This window comes from Heloderma suspectum, chromosome 2 (assembly GCF_057233095.1).
Source record: "Heloderma suspectum isolate Gila_16-S chromosome 2, 16-S_ref, whole genome shotgun sequence".
NCBI classification, from domain to species: Eukaryota; Metazoa; Chordata; class Lepidosauria; order Squamata; family Helodermatidae; genus Heloderma; species Heloderma suspectum.
The window spans coordinates 230,043,543-230,058,216 of record NC_139459.1 but is presented as its reverse complement, the minus strand read 5'-3'; the positions used below and the strand labels follow the sequence as shown (position 1 = coordinate 230,058,216).

Here is a 14,674-nt window from a genome sequence, read left to right as displayed (position 1 = left end):
TAGGAAAATGCTGCTTTATTATACAAATAACTTTAAAATTTCCATTTAAACATATCTTAACAATATTCTATAAAATTAGGGTACAGGAATTTACACGGTTGGTTAAGTACAGCTTAACTCCAGGAGGCAGCTCTTGTATGTGTTAAGGAAATGCTCTGACACACAAGGTTACCCAATTTCAATTGAAAAGTTTCCATGGGGGACAGAAACACTTATACGTGTACACTTTTTTCTTTCTTCCAAAAGACTATTACTTGGCAGCTATTGAGAACCACAGTGCCTTGTGCGGCCTTTGGGGCTGCAAATCACTTTATAGCCAATCTACTTGTCTCAGGTACATGGATGGTCTTGAGAGTGTAAAGGTGTTGCGGTTTCAACTTGAACCAGAAGAAAATGGCTCCTTTGGCTGAGCAATGAAATCAGTGGGATTTTAACACGCACACACACATGCACACAGAACACAAAAAGCTGTTAAACCATCTCGTTTTGCATTCCATGGCTTGTTCATAAAACAAAGGCCTTCCTGGCAGTTTTCCAGGGGAGAATCTGAGACTTGATCTTCTTTTCCCAATTCCTCACCAAGCAATTTCCTGATACCTTAACTACTAGTAAATGTTTTGCATGAACTGCATTGCACCTGACCCTCCTGAGAACATGCTAAAGCAAGAAGCAGTTGCAGAGGAAAAGCCTCTGAAATTATTACCTGAGTAAAACAGACGTGTGTTTTCAGCAAGTTGTCCCATTGTAAATTAAAAAGTTGAATGAAAAAATGGTAGGAGTCTGTTGATTATAAGGCTCTCACACATGTGCGCGCATTCACACACAAACACACCTGGGTTTTTCCTTTCCCCATTTCCTGGACACACAGACATTCCCCAACTGGGAGTTCAAAATGCTCTTTTGGTCAGCCCTGCCCACCCTGAATAATGAGTTCCTCAGATGTGCATTCTTCCCTCAAAACACGCAAACAAACAGCATGTTTTACTATTTAAAAGATCCTAAAATAGCTCAATTCAAGTATGAGGGTGATTAAAAGGGACCTCAGTGCTATCTACGTTTCTCAGCTGGACACAGTTGTTTTCCTCCAGAAACAAGCAATACAGGTCCCACTATAGAACAAGAGAAACCATGTTTGCTCTTTTCCAGTTCTTTAGCTGGTGCTTACAGCACCCACTAATTCACAGACCCCACGATTGTCTCTGGACACAGTCCTACCTGTATCATTCTAATATGCAACTCCAAAGAATACACAACACCCTGTATTCCCCTGAACCTAAATCACCATCATACAGGGACTGTTGTAGCAATTTAGAATGTGCATAAAAGCAAGTATAAATATCCAGTCCCAGATTAATTGCACAACTGCATTATAAATAATGCTGGAGTTGCTAAGTTTGGAACTGGTCAGGCCTACAGGGATAGGGCAACCTGATGCTCTCCAGATGCTTTGGATTACAACTCCCATCATCCCTAATAATTGGCCATGTGCCTGGGAGTTGTAGTCCAAAACATTTGGAGAGCATCAGGTTGCCCTATCCCTGCAGGCCTGGCCAGTTCCAAACTTAGCAACTCCAACTTGCCTATGCCTGTATTAGGGCCTATAGGACTTCACCCTTCTCACCAGATGTGGGGCCTGGTGGTCAGGCAGAGGCTACCCAGAAGGGGGTTGGACTCGATAGCCTTGTAGGCCCCTTCCAACCCTACTATTCTATGAAGTCCTGGAGACTGGCGCAAAGCTGATACAGGCTGTAGCAACCCAGGCTCTAGTTACATCTTCCCCCCATGTAGGTATAGGGAGCTGTGGGGTTTTTTTCAGGGTTATATCTTTCATCCACAGACCAAAGTGCCAGGGTCGCCTTGGTGCAATTCATGCCAAAGCAGGAGTGCACTGTGTCTTCCAGACATTAGTTAACTATGACACTTTGCTATCACAGTACAGTTTAGACAGCTATGCAATAACAGTTCCAGTGGTCAGACCCGTCAAATCCTGTGGAAGTGAGACACGTAGAATTTGTGTGTTCAGGGACTCCCCCAGAGAGGCAGGGGCAACGAACCAACATACTCAGCTAATAGTGTTTTCCCCCCAGGCTTTTATAAGGAGAAGCACCCCGGTCCATCTAATATTTAGCATCAAATTATACGATCCCACTGAGAATGCTTTGCTTCTCATCATTCTCTACTCCAATCTGCCCTTCCATTTCATTCAGTGCATGCAGGCACGTAATTGGTCAGGAGCATGGGACAATGGAGAAGGCTGTTCCCTCCTTCCCAACTTCCCAAACTCCGGTTTCCATGACTCTTAACCAGCAGCCTGAGCTTCTGGTGATTTCATCAAAACTAAATGGTAAAAAGCAGGATGCAAAAAAATTGCTGTAGTCCCAGCAATGTCTGAATGGCAGCAAACCAGAAGCACACAAACTCTGGCCATCTTAACAGCATGGCCTCTGCTGATTTGGACAAGTTGGGAGGGTGAGAAGTACCACTCGCATCAAGTGTGCTCACAGATGCCCCTGTTTAAAAGGGGCGGAGAATGCTGTAATTCTCTCAGCCCGAATGACGTTTCTCAGCATTTAAACACAAACTGGCCAGTTCAAGCCTTTCCACCCCTTTGCTGCAATTCCTTCCCCATCACTTTCATTCCTACATCTGCTTTCTCTCTCTCTCTCTCTCTCTCTCTCTCTCTCTCTCTCTCTCTCTCTGTCTCTCAGCAGCCACTCATGGGGAAAAACACAGCCAGAGACATTTGGCTGTGGCATTATTCTTTCCCATGAGAAAAAGCTCTTCCATTCCAGGAGCATCAAGTGCTAGTTCCCCAGGTCTGGGAGGGTTACCCTGTGTTGATCCTGCTGAAGTCAAGCCAAGCCATCCAGCGGATGGGGGGGGGGCACACACGCGCACTCACACCATGGCTTTCCTTTTCCAGACAAAGTTTGGCAGGTGGTCCTGGTCCACGGGGCACCTGGCACCAGCTTCGATCAGCGCTGGGAGTGGGTCATTGAGTCCATCCTTTCTCATTTCCCTAGGGCAGCGCCCCACTGAAGGTGGCGATGGGCAAGCACAGAAGAGAGCAGAGATCAGAGGACTCCTGGGAGGGGAGAAGTGAAGTGGGCTTTCCCCCAGTGCACGGCTCACTGATCTTGGGTTTGTAGCATGCAGAGATGTGGCACCTGTGAAAACAGCACGACACCGAGGTCACACCAGGGGAGCTCGTTCAGAAACAGAAGGTGAAACCCCCCAGACAAAAATATTGCAGAAGTCACTTTGAAATATCTTCATGGCCCCAAGAAAGGGTTATTAACACACTCTTGGTTCATTCAACAGCTGGGCATCTTGGTGCAGCAACCTGTAGGAAACAAGTAGGGTAGCTTTCCCCAATCTGGTGTTTTGTACTACAACTCTCAGCATTCCTCATCGTTGGCTATACTGGCTAGGGCTTCTGGAAACTGAGGTCCAACAACATCTGGAGGGCACCTGGTGGGGGAAGGCTGATGTAGGGCAGGTTTTCCTCAGCCCCTGTACCTGCAGGTCGACTGCAGTGACATGGGCTCTGCTTGGGGCACCTAGGCTCAGTAGCCACAGCTTTACCATGTACTTGGAGCTCACCCAGGTGGCTCTTAGCCTGGATCAGGAGTCCTGATCACCACCCCTACCCATATGCTTTGGCCCCCACAAGAATGCAAGATGAATGAGAACCAGAGCCCAGATCCTCACTGAAGAGCAGGGGTGTTGCTAGGCCTGCCCCACATGAATTCCACAGGGCCTTGTATCTATTCCACAGACCATTCAGGGTCCATTGGCGCCAATGGAAGGGATTTTTCCCCTCAACGTAATTGCCATGCGGGGAGCATTTTTCATGGGGGATTACAGCTGGGGAGGGAAGGGTTAATTCTCCTTTTCTCACATGCTGCAACATCCCTCTCCCCTCCCAAAAAGTCTTCCCTAGCATGGCAATTAAGCTCAGAAAAAAATCCCTTTGGTTTGGGATAATCTGGGGCAGGGTTCGAATAAATTGAAGAATTTATTTTATTTGAGATAATTTGTATAAGAAATTAATTGGCTGTCATTGGCAATTAATTAATCTTTTAAGTGCCTAGTAATGCCCTGTGCTTCAGGGGTCTCTTGTGAGAAAGGGTACCTTCCTTTTCCTCATGATTCTGACTCTGCACTGCAAGAGGAGTGAAGGAAGTCAAAACTGGATAAGCTTTTCAAGCAGACCAACCCTCATCAGGTTTTATTCAACATCATGACACACTTTTCTAGAGATGTCTAGCAGGGGGGTGGGGCATTTGTGGCCCTCCAGGTTAGCCTACCACTCCTATCAGCCCTAGCCAGTATAACCAATGGTGAGGGATCATGGGAGTTGCGACCCTCCAGAAGTTTTGGCCTACAACTTACCCACCCCTGGTCTGGAGAAACCTGATCATGAACACAATGTGCTTATGTAGGAAGCTTGACAGGTTGCCCCATCCCCTCCTGTTCCCAGACCAAATACATTGACCATAAAAGTCTAGCCACCCTCCCTGAGCAACCTCGGCTGCTAAGGATGAGAAAAGAAGATTCCCAAGCCAACTGAACCATCTTATGGGATCAAGCTCTGCCGGAGCTTGGTGGGAAGGATGTGCTTCCTCTGCTCCCTGACACTGTTTGCTTGATCTGACCACGGGTGGACCCAACAGAGTTCCAAGGTTACATAAAACTGTGCATAGGTGGCATTCGGGTAGGAGCTAGAAGAAACAACAGCAATAGCTTCAAAACATCTTTGGTGGTGGACATGGAGCCCCAGATATCTTCAGGTTGCATTCTCAAATTTGGGCTATTCCAGCCTTCTCCAATCTGGTGCCCTCCAGATGTTTTGGATTTAAACTCCAGCAGCCCCAGCCAGCATGGCCAATCGCCAGGAATCCTTGTAGTTGTAGTCCAAAACATGAGGGGTGGATCCAGGATCTGCTTTGCACAAGAGGGAGGGCTCTGCTCATGGAAGGTCCCTCTGCCTGATTTTGCAGGGATCCCCTCCCACACACCCACACCACAGCTCACCCCATTCAGCAGGATCTCCTGACTATGTGTAGTATTTTTCGGGGGGCTGGAAGGGCTGTAGTGGGAAGGAGAGGGGTGGGACGGTCCAACCAACACAACTGATCCGGCTTAAATTTGGATCAATCCCTGAAGGGTGCTGGGTTGGGCTATCTTGATGTGGAATGGAAGTGACCATCTCTGGTCCAGGGGCCCTGGAATTACAGTAAGAGATCCAGGCCCCATTGGATCAACATTAATCCAGGAGGTATCCATTTCCCACTACCACCCCCATCCCTCACCCCATCAAACAGCCTGATTACAACTACAGAGAAGTGTTGGCCCATCTCCCCTACCTGATGATGCTCTGCAGAATCTTCTGCTCATCTTGGTCCAGGCACACAGCAAAGGAACAGTTGTTCCCAATGATTTCAACTTTGTCCACTTTCATCTGAGACACACTGATCTGCTGCAAGAAAAACATCCCCCAATCACATTAATTCAGTGGTGGGAAGTTTCACCTATATCAAAGCATTCTTGCCCCATCCTCCCAACAACAGGGGATTAGGACAAATGTATCCACAGACAGTGAAGTCATCGGCAAGGTTACCTGATTGAAACTCTTCTTAGACTTTGAGCTTTGCCTCTTGATTACCTCTGTTGCAGTCAGGGTCAAACATTCTGTTTTTGAACCTGGAACAAAAGGGGAAAAGAGCAATGCTGGTAAGTAGAACTTCTAAAGCTGAGATGGGCAGAAAGTAGATCTCCAAATGTTTTGGACTTCAACTCCCATAAGCCCTTGCCAGGATGGCCATTGCTCAGGAATGCTGGGAGTTAAAGTCCAAAGCATCAGGAGATCTACCTTCTGCCCAATCCTGTTCTAGAGGACTATGTAGGTTGAAAACACCACCGCTTCACAGATTAGAAGCAATTTGTATATCTGTTTTAAACAAGCCACACGGTCTAGCAGTTTATGACCACTGCAGCTGTTTGCAAAGCTTTGACATGTCAAGAAGAAGTCTACAAAAAGCGCAGTAATCGTGTCCTGTGACTACAGTTTCTGCGGTGCATATATTGTACCTTCATATTGTCCTCATCCCCAGGACTCCAAATCTGTCTTACTTCTATGTCTGTTATCCTTCCTTGCTCTGCACCACCATAGTACTAAATTCTTACCACTGCATTCCTAATGTGCAAGATGCCTTAATTCCAAACCTTTTCCCTGCCTCAGAATTTGGGGCAAGAATTTGGGGCCACATATTCTTGCCTACCCTCAATTCACCAAAAGATCTAGGAACCTGCGTGGCTGCCACTGCACCTTTAAGTATGGGATGTAGCCTGTGCAGAATCGTGGAAATTCAAAGCTGTTATCAAAGTGGGGTGGGGGATGCAAGACAGAACAACAAGCTTTCATGATGTTCCAGAAAAATCTGAAAAACAGGTTGGCAACTTCAGAAAGAGGGTAGAGAAGAGAGGGTATTGGGCAGAGCTTTCAATAGTAAACAGATGGGACTTTTTTTTTGTTGTACTGGGGCTTCTTTAATGGTACATTGTGTGACAACAAAGGAGAGAGCCTTCTTTGTGGTAGCACCCCAATTGTGGAACACCCTCCCCATGGAGGTGTGTCCGACGCAGACATATCATTTTTGTCACCAGGTCAAAACCTTCTTGTTTGCCCAGGCATTTTAAACTGGCTTATTTTAACCTGGCATTTTATTTTAAACTGGCATTAAGTTGGTTGATGTGAGCTGTCTATGCATTTCTTTGCCTTTTATTGCTGCAGCTGATGTTGTCTTACTGTATATCATATCAGGATTTTTAAAATTAATTTTGTATACTGTCCTGGTATCATAAGATTAAGGGTTATTAAAACATTTAATAAAATAGTAAATAAATAAATGGTACAGTTATTTGTTATTGCTTCCTACCAACCCCATCTTTTAGTCACATTTTTTCTCATGACTCCCAGCCCGAAAACAACTCCTAAAACATCTTACAAAAATCCCGTGTTCTACTACAAGAACCAACCTGTGAAGTGCTAGATGATTCCTAAAATTGATTTCAGTTAGAAAGCCCTATTCAAGCCTTCCCCAAACTGGCACATGCCAGATGACTTAGACCACGTATCCCATAATTCCCAGCCAGCATGGCCATGATGGAAATTATGGGAGATGAAATCCAACACATCTGCAGGGCATCCGGTTGGGGAAGGATGCCCTATTCATTCTAAATGGGCAATTAAGAGCATTTCAGATTACAAGCAAATTGCTTTAGCAGGCTAAAATAGGATTTTCTTGGAGCGTTGGACCAGTGCCAATTTTGAGCCCTGTGCACTAGACCAGCCAATATTCCTGCACCATTAGCATCTTCTATCAAAAGCCAGAAGAATGTGTGACACCTAGTGGCCAAGAATATTACTGCTTGATTCTGGCAGATGAGCTCCAGAGGTCTGAGCATTCAAAGAAAAATAAAAGAAAAAAAGCATTTGGTCTATAGCAGGGGTGGGGAACCTGTGGCCCTCGAGATGTTGTTGGGATACAGTTCCCATCATCCCTGACCACTGGCCATGCTGGCTGGGGCTAATGGGAGTTGGGAGTCCAAAACATCTGAAGGGCACCAGGATGGGGAAAGCTGGCTTACACCTTGCCCTGCATGCTGTACTTCTGTTCAAGAAATATATCCCTTGGTATTCTCTAACTCATAAGCACATAAGAAGAACCCTGCTGGATCAGACCAAGGGCCCATCTGTTCTAGCATTCTGTTCACACAGTGGCCAAACAGCTGCCCCAATGGGAAACCCACAAGCAGGGCATGAGTGCAACAGCACCCTCCCACCCATGTTCCTCAGCAACTGGTGTACATAGGCATATTGCCTCTGATCCTGGAGGTAGCACATAGCCATCAGGATTAGGAGCCATTGATAGCCTTCTCCAGAAATCTGTCTAATCCCCTTTTAAAGCCAACCAAATTGGTGGCCATTGCCATCTTGTGGCAGTGAATTCCATAGTTAATTATGTGCTGTGTAAAGAAGTAATTCCTTTGATTTGTCCTGAATCTCCCACCAATCAGCTTCATGGGTTCTAGTATTATGAGAGAAGGAGAAAAATGTCTCCCTATCCACGTTCACCACACCATGCCTAATTTTGTACACTTGTATTATGGCTCCCCTTACTCACCTTCTTTCAAAGCTAAACAATCCCAGCTGTTTAAACTTTCCTTCATATCGAGTTGCTCCAGCCCCCTGATTGTTTTAGTTGCCCTTTTCTGCACTTTTTTTTAGCTCTACAATATCTTTTTTTAGGTGTGGTGGCCAGAACTGTACACAGTATTCTAAGTGTGGTCGTACCATAGATTTGTATCAAGGCAAGTATGATATTGGCAGTTTTATCCTCAATTCCTTTCCTAATTATGCCTGACATGGGAGTTTCCTTTTTTACAGCAGCTACACACTGGGTTGCCATTTTCATCGAACTCTCCACCACAACCCAAAGATCTCTTTCTTGGTTGGTCACCACTAGCTCGGATCCCACCAGGTTGTACTTGAAATTGGGATTTTTTTGCCCCAATGTGCATCACTTTATACTTGCTTACATTGAACCTCATTTGCCCTTTAGATGCCCATTCTCCCAGTTTGGAGAGATCCTTTTGGAACTCTTCACAATCCCTTTTTGTTTTAACCACCCTAAATAATTTGGTGGCACTGGCAAACTTGGCCACCTCACTGCTCACTCCTAACTCCACTAGGAGCCATCAGTACAATATGTAGGTGTGCACGCCCATGCAAGACTGCAACTTGTACACAACTTATGCATGCACAGAGCACAAATAAACTGAAAGCATAGAGAGCATTAAACCTCCCATGCCTGTTATCAGAAGCTGTCTCTGCTGCATAGGCTGGGCCTCCCCAGATCATCTGCCCCATTTCCTAGCCCTGTGCTAGAAGGGAAGAGCCCCCTCCTCGACAGCTCCCAATCCACCCCAAGGAGTCAGGACTCACCAAGCTCTTCTTGTTTCTTACAGGCTTTGCTGAGGTTGACAGATGTAAAGACTTTCTCAACATCATTCCAGCAGCTCCTTCCACTGACAGCTCTCTGGAGGGATCAAAGATGGATTACTCTCCAGTCCGGGGAAGAATTCCTTCCCCTTCACGAAATAAAGCTGAACTGTCATTTGCAGCTCCAGCTCCGTCTAATCAGACAGAGATCTCTAAGAGGGACCCCCAAAGCACAACAGCTTCACTCTCATGTAACCTCCCTTTACTGTGCCTCTCTCACACAGACTCTCCCTTTCCAGATAAAGTTCCAGACTCCAATATAAGAGGCAGTCCACCTCCTCAGAATTACCTTGCTGTAGGCGATTTGTAGTGTTAGTGGGATTGCTTCTCTGTCTCCGTCGATGCCCAGCCGCTTGCTACCTGGACCTGCGCACACGCACACACACAGAGAGGTGGGGGAGAGGTCTCTTGTTTGATAGAGTCTATGACTCAAGACACCATTTACTTACTTACTTACTTACTAATCCACCCAATAACTAATGTCCACCATGTGGCACAGTCTCCCTTCATATATATCCCAGGACATTATACTCAACAGCAAGGGTAAAGGCAGATACAATGTAAGAGGACTCTCTGCAAATTCTTCAGCAGTGGAGCATGGCAGCAACCAGACAGACAGAGGTACAAATCAGCCAACTGAAAGCTGGCTCGGTCATCAGTATCACTGTCTCCCCATGTGTCAGGCAAGTGGCATATCCCGGGCTTGCCAGCCCATCACGATTGCTGCTGCTGCTGCTGCTTCCACCGCCTCTGCTTTCCAGCGGGGGAAAGTTAAAGTACCCCACAGCACTGATCCTTTTATTTTTCAGAGGTGCCTGAGAAAGTAGGAGGCTGCACCCCACTCTCTGAAGCACTGTGCGAAGGGAGAGGATCAGGGAGAGGATCCCCATGCCTTCCTTGTCCAATCTGTTGCCTGTTGTTCAGGGGGTGGGGAGGCAGAGTGGGCAATCCTCTCATTTCTGTAGCTGCAGTGAGCTTGGTTAACCTTCCCCAGCTAGAGCAGCACCAATGGAAGCAGATGGGCAGCGGAGTCCAGGGCAGCTAACAGGGCATCCAGCACAGGAGGGTGAAGAACAAGACCAATGTTCTGAGTTGCCGGTGTGCATGTCTGCCAGTTCAGTTGCAAAGGTTCTTATATCTGTCTTCACTGTGAGTTTTGCAAGTGCTAAATCCTTGCAGCGTGTTAACAGAAGACCTCCCATCGGGTGATATTGCTGTCTGAGCCATCAGTGCAATTCCTTTCCGACGGATGAGGGTCTGGGTTTTCTCCTGCTCCCCAACTATTTCCCCAGGAGCTAAGCATCCCACCAGTTGCAATGAAGAACACAAAAGAAGCACGCAACAAACCTCCTTTAGCATGCTAGTTCAAGTGCCTACCTGAGGCTTTGATGGCTCGCGTGGCTGCCGAGTGGCCCAGTTCTAGGGAGTGGATGAAGATCTCAGTCCTCGTCTCTCCCCCAATGAAGGTGAGCTGTGGAATTCAGGAAAGAAGAGGTCATTTTAGCATTGCCTTGGGATCCAAGATATGCACAACCCTATAAAGATCAGCCTCCTCTTTTCATCTACTGTAATAGCTGACCTAGATTCATATGCTGGAGATGTAGTCACCTATGCTGTCATGGGGAGAAGTTTGCATAAGGCAGGTAGTGGCGTTTACACAATAGCCCAATCCACACCATAGTTTGGCCATCAGGGTCATGTATTATGCTCAGGCGCTACCTCCTTTCTCACTTCCTGGGTCACAATATCCATAGTTTGTTTTTCTGTCTGAATCAGGCAAACTATGATTACCATAAAGCATTGATTGCTTCCAAACCAGAATTGGATACGTCGCTTGAACCAAGTTTCCAATTCTGGTTTGGAAACAAGTTATGGATTTGCCCAAAGCTAGGGAGAGAACTGAAGTACGTGAACCCAAAACCATAGTTCAGCCATGACAACTGAACGGGGTCTTCTGCGTCTTCTATCTAACAGCAGAAAATTGCTCGCTAGCAGGTCTTGTGTTAATTACATGGAATACGCAGGGTAGGAGGGCTTTGAATTTCCTTGTCATTAAGGCACCACTAATATTTAGAGTAACTACGAAGGTAAGGATGCATATGGGACCAATGCTGGGTGACACCATGTTGCAAGTTCCCTAGATCCACCAAACATAATGGGTACCAAGTGACAGCGGTGGCTCAGCTCACAGAGGCCCAACCTTCACTGGCCCACCCTGGCAAAACAGAAAATGAATTGTGGGCATTTCTCTCTTGCAGGGACATAGGAATCAAACTTTTGCTGTTTGGCCAATCGCACAGGGGTACTAGAAGCAACAGTGTGGCACCCCCGTGCAGGCTTAGCCGGCAGTCCTACTGAGGTCCTGGTCACCGCTTGGAATGAGGAGATGACTCAGGCTATCGATATGATCACTCCCAAACATCCTCGACCTAGTCGTAGAACTGCATCAGCTCCTTGGTATTCCAAGGAGCTGAGGGCAATGAAACAACTGTGTCAATGATTAGAAGGCAAATGGCAGAAGACTCAGAACGAATACGATCAAACACAGATAAGAATCTACTTGCAATTTTATTCTGTGGCAGTGATGGTGGCAAATAAATCCTACTTCTCTGCCACCATTGCATCTGCTCAATGTCGTCCAGCAGAGTTCTTTTGTGTGGTTAAAGGCCTCTTGGGTGTAGGCCTCAGAACACAAGAACTTGAATGCTCAAAGGCCTGCTGTGAACAATTTGCCAGACACTTTGCAGATAAAATTGCTTGTACTCGTGCCGACTTGGATGCCATTGTTTTGACACAGTCTGATATGGACGGGGCTGGTGCACCATTTAGTCATGTTATGGATACCTTTCGGCTTGTGTAACCTGAGGACATGGACAAACTGCTTGGAGGACTGAGGCCTACTACTTGCCATTTAGATCCTTGCCCATCCTGGCTGGTGAAATCTGGACCTCGGAGGTGGTAAATGCCTCCTTGAGGGACGGTGAGGTCCCAGTAGCTTTGAAAGAAACTGTGGTGAGGATCTTGCTGAAGAAACCAAATTTAGATCCTACCGTTTTGGATAACTACCTCCCTGTGTCAAATTTGCATTCTTGGGCAAGATGCAGGAGCATGTGGTGGCCTCCCAACTCCAACAAATGTTGGATGAAACTGATTACTTAGATCTATTCCAATCAGGTTTCAGCCTGGTTATGGGACGGAAACAGCCTTGGTCACCCTGGTTGATGACTTACACCAGGGAATGGATGGGGGGAGTGCAACCCTGTTGGTTCTTCGGGACTTCTCAATGGCTTTCAATACCATCGACCATGGTATCCTTCTGGATCGTTTATTTGGATTGGGCTTGGGAGGCATGGTTCTAAAGTGGTTCCAGTCCTTTCTTGAGGAGCAGTCTCAGAAAATGGTGCTGGGGGACTTCAGTTCCACCGCACAGCCGTTTGCCTGTGGGGTGCTGCAAGGTTCTATCTTGTTAAAAACCATGGGGAACATCTACATGAAACCGCTGGGGTAAGTCATCAGGAGTTTGGGCTGAAATGTCATCAGTATGCACAGGATACTAGCTCTACCTCTCATTTCCATCTGCACATCCCAGGGAGACTGTGGAACTCTTGAACCAGTATCTGGAGGCTGTTTTGGGATGGATGAGGGTGAACAAGCTGAAACTTAAATCCAGACAAGATGGAGGTAGTGTGGGTTGGGAAACCAACTACTTTGGATGGAGGTTTACAACTGGTCTTAGATGGGGTTGCACTCCCCCTGAAAGACCAAGTGCGCAGTCTGGGAGTCCTCCTGGACTCTGAGATAACTGGGGAAGCCCAGGTGGCTGCGGTGTCCAGGCGTGCATTTGACCAGCTTAGGCTGGTATGCCACCTGCAGACCTATCTGGACAGGACGTACCTTGCCTCAGTTATCCATGCACTAGTGACGTCCAGGTTGGACTACTGTAATGTGCTATACGTGAGGCTACCTTTGAAGGCGGTTCAGAAACTCCAGCTCGTGCAGAATATGGCTGCCCGAATATTGGTGGGGGCGAGGCGATTTGATCACATAATGCCTACACTGCGCCAGCTGCACTGATTACTGGTGTGTTTTCAAGCCCATTTCAAAGTGCTGGTTTTGATCTTTAAAGCCTTAAACAGTTTGGGACCAAGTTACTTGAAAGACCGCCTTCACCCATTTCAGCCTGCCGACACTTTAAGATCAGAAAGAGAGGCCCTTCTCATTTGCCCACCTGTGACAGCAGTAAGGTGGGTGATCACACATGTCGGCCACTGCAGAGAAGGCCCCCTCACCTTTGGGACAAGTTGCCATCGGAGGTCCGCCATGCTCCGTCACTGCAGGCTTTTAAGAAGGCCTCGAAAACGTATTATTTCATAGTGGCCTTCTCTTGATATGGCTGCTGTTGTTGCTGTTACTGCTGTTATAGTTGTAGCTGGTTTTATCATTGGCTTTTATTGTTGTTTTTATTGTTTGTATGTTCTTAGCACTTTTAATATTTTAACTGTTTTTATGTATTTTACTGCTGTAAGCCACCTTGGGAGGGGTTCTGCCCTGAAAGGTGGCCAGGAAATGTTTTAAATAAATAAATAAATAAATAAATAAAGTCCTGACCAAACTCACCTCAGTCTGGTAGACCTGCAGTAGCGCTGGGTGGGTAGCAAAGCGACAGTAGTAAAGAATCCGGTCAGCAAGGATGGGAAGCTGCTCTGCCATTTCCTCTGGGGCCTCCCCCTCGGGTTTGACAGATTGCTACAGAAAGAGCAAGAAGTGAGCAACCCTCCCCATTCACACATGTCTCCAGCACAGGGCAGACACCCAGTGGGTCCCAGTTGTAGGCCTGGCAGTTCATCTGCTGCCAGCACCTGTTTCAGAAACCCTTCCCTTCCCCTTCCTGGAAGGGCAATTGCAAGGACAGGAAAACATTTGTGCCCCCTCCCCCACCCAACCAGCTCTTTGCAGTGCTGGGGCCTAAGGAGACAATGCATGACAGGCCAAGGCGAAACAGCAAAATCCTATGTCCAAATACCTAGTATGTTTAAAGTTACTCAGTACACAAAACAAATTTAAAACCATGTTTAACAAGCGTCAAGTGCATTAAGTGCTTGTGAGCAATTCCAGTACCTTTGCATTCACTGGCTAGAACAGGGGTGGAGAAGCTCAGACCAAGGGACCAAATCTGGGCCTCCTGGGGTCCCAATCAAGCCCCCTGGGGTACCCGAGATGGCAGTGCCCCCTTCCCCTGGACCCACCCCCATTCCCCCAACCACCGATTGGTTGGTGGTTCTCTGGCTTTCGTGCAGTTTCCCCCTCTTATAAAAGGTTGAAATGCCTCTCCCAAGGCTTAGTTACTGGCAGGAAGGGCATTACACATTTGAGTTAGCCATTCAAAGCCTGGACCAGGCAGGGGAAGGCAGCCGGGACATCGTATAGAGGCAGTTTGCCATCTTACTGGCCCTGCTTGGGACTGTGTTGCTCCCAGAGAGAAGCCACCCCCCTGGCTGGAGCTGAAGGGAGGGGGAACCCTCCCACAGGCTAATTACTGCTGATTTGAGCCGGCTGGGCCCAAGTTCCCTGGGAAGCCTCTTATTGCCCAGCTCTGACATGGGGTGG

General features: G+C 47.2%; 1 protein-coding gene across 3 annotated transcripts in view; it reads right to left on the bottom strand.

Moving 5' to 3' along the window:
- The window catches only part of PIK3R5 (phosphoinositide-3-kinase regulatory subunit 5), an 83,898-nt gene continuing 69,224 nt past the window's right edge, over nucleotides 1–14,674 (bottom strand). Inside the window, exons 13-19 of one of the 3 annotated variants that reach the window (XM_084838369.1) lie at nucleotides 13,685–13,813; nucleotides 10,445–10,538; nucleotides 9,357–9,433; nucleotides 9,011–9,104; nucleotides 5,624–5,706; nucleotides 5,370–5,482; nucleotides 1–3,167 (exon numbers count right to left, since the gene is read on the bottom strand). In XM_084838369.1, coding sequence (XP_084694495.1) covers nucleotides 3,020–3,167; nucleotides 5,370–5,482; nucleotides 5,624–5,706; nucleotides 9,011–9,104; nucleotides 9,357–9,433; nucleotides 10,445–10,538; nucleotides 13,685–13,813 — 738 coding nt within the window. In that variant the 3' untranslated portion in view covers nucleotides 1–3,019. Of the gene's footprint in view, nucleotides 3,168–3,245; nucleotides 3,344–5,369; nucleotides 5,483–5,623; nucleotides 5,707–9,010; nucleotides 9,105–9,356; nucleotides 9,434–10,444; nucleotides 10,539–13,684; nucleotides 13,814–14,674 lie in introns of those variants that run through there. The other 2 variants (XM_084838370.1, XM_084838371.1) reach the window with 2 other exon arrangements.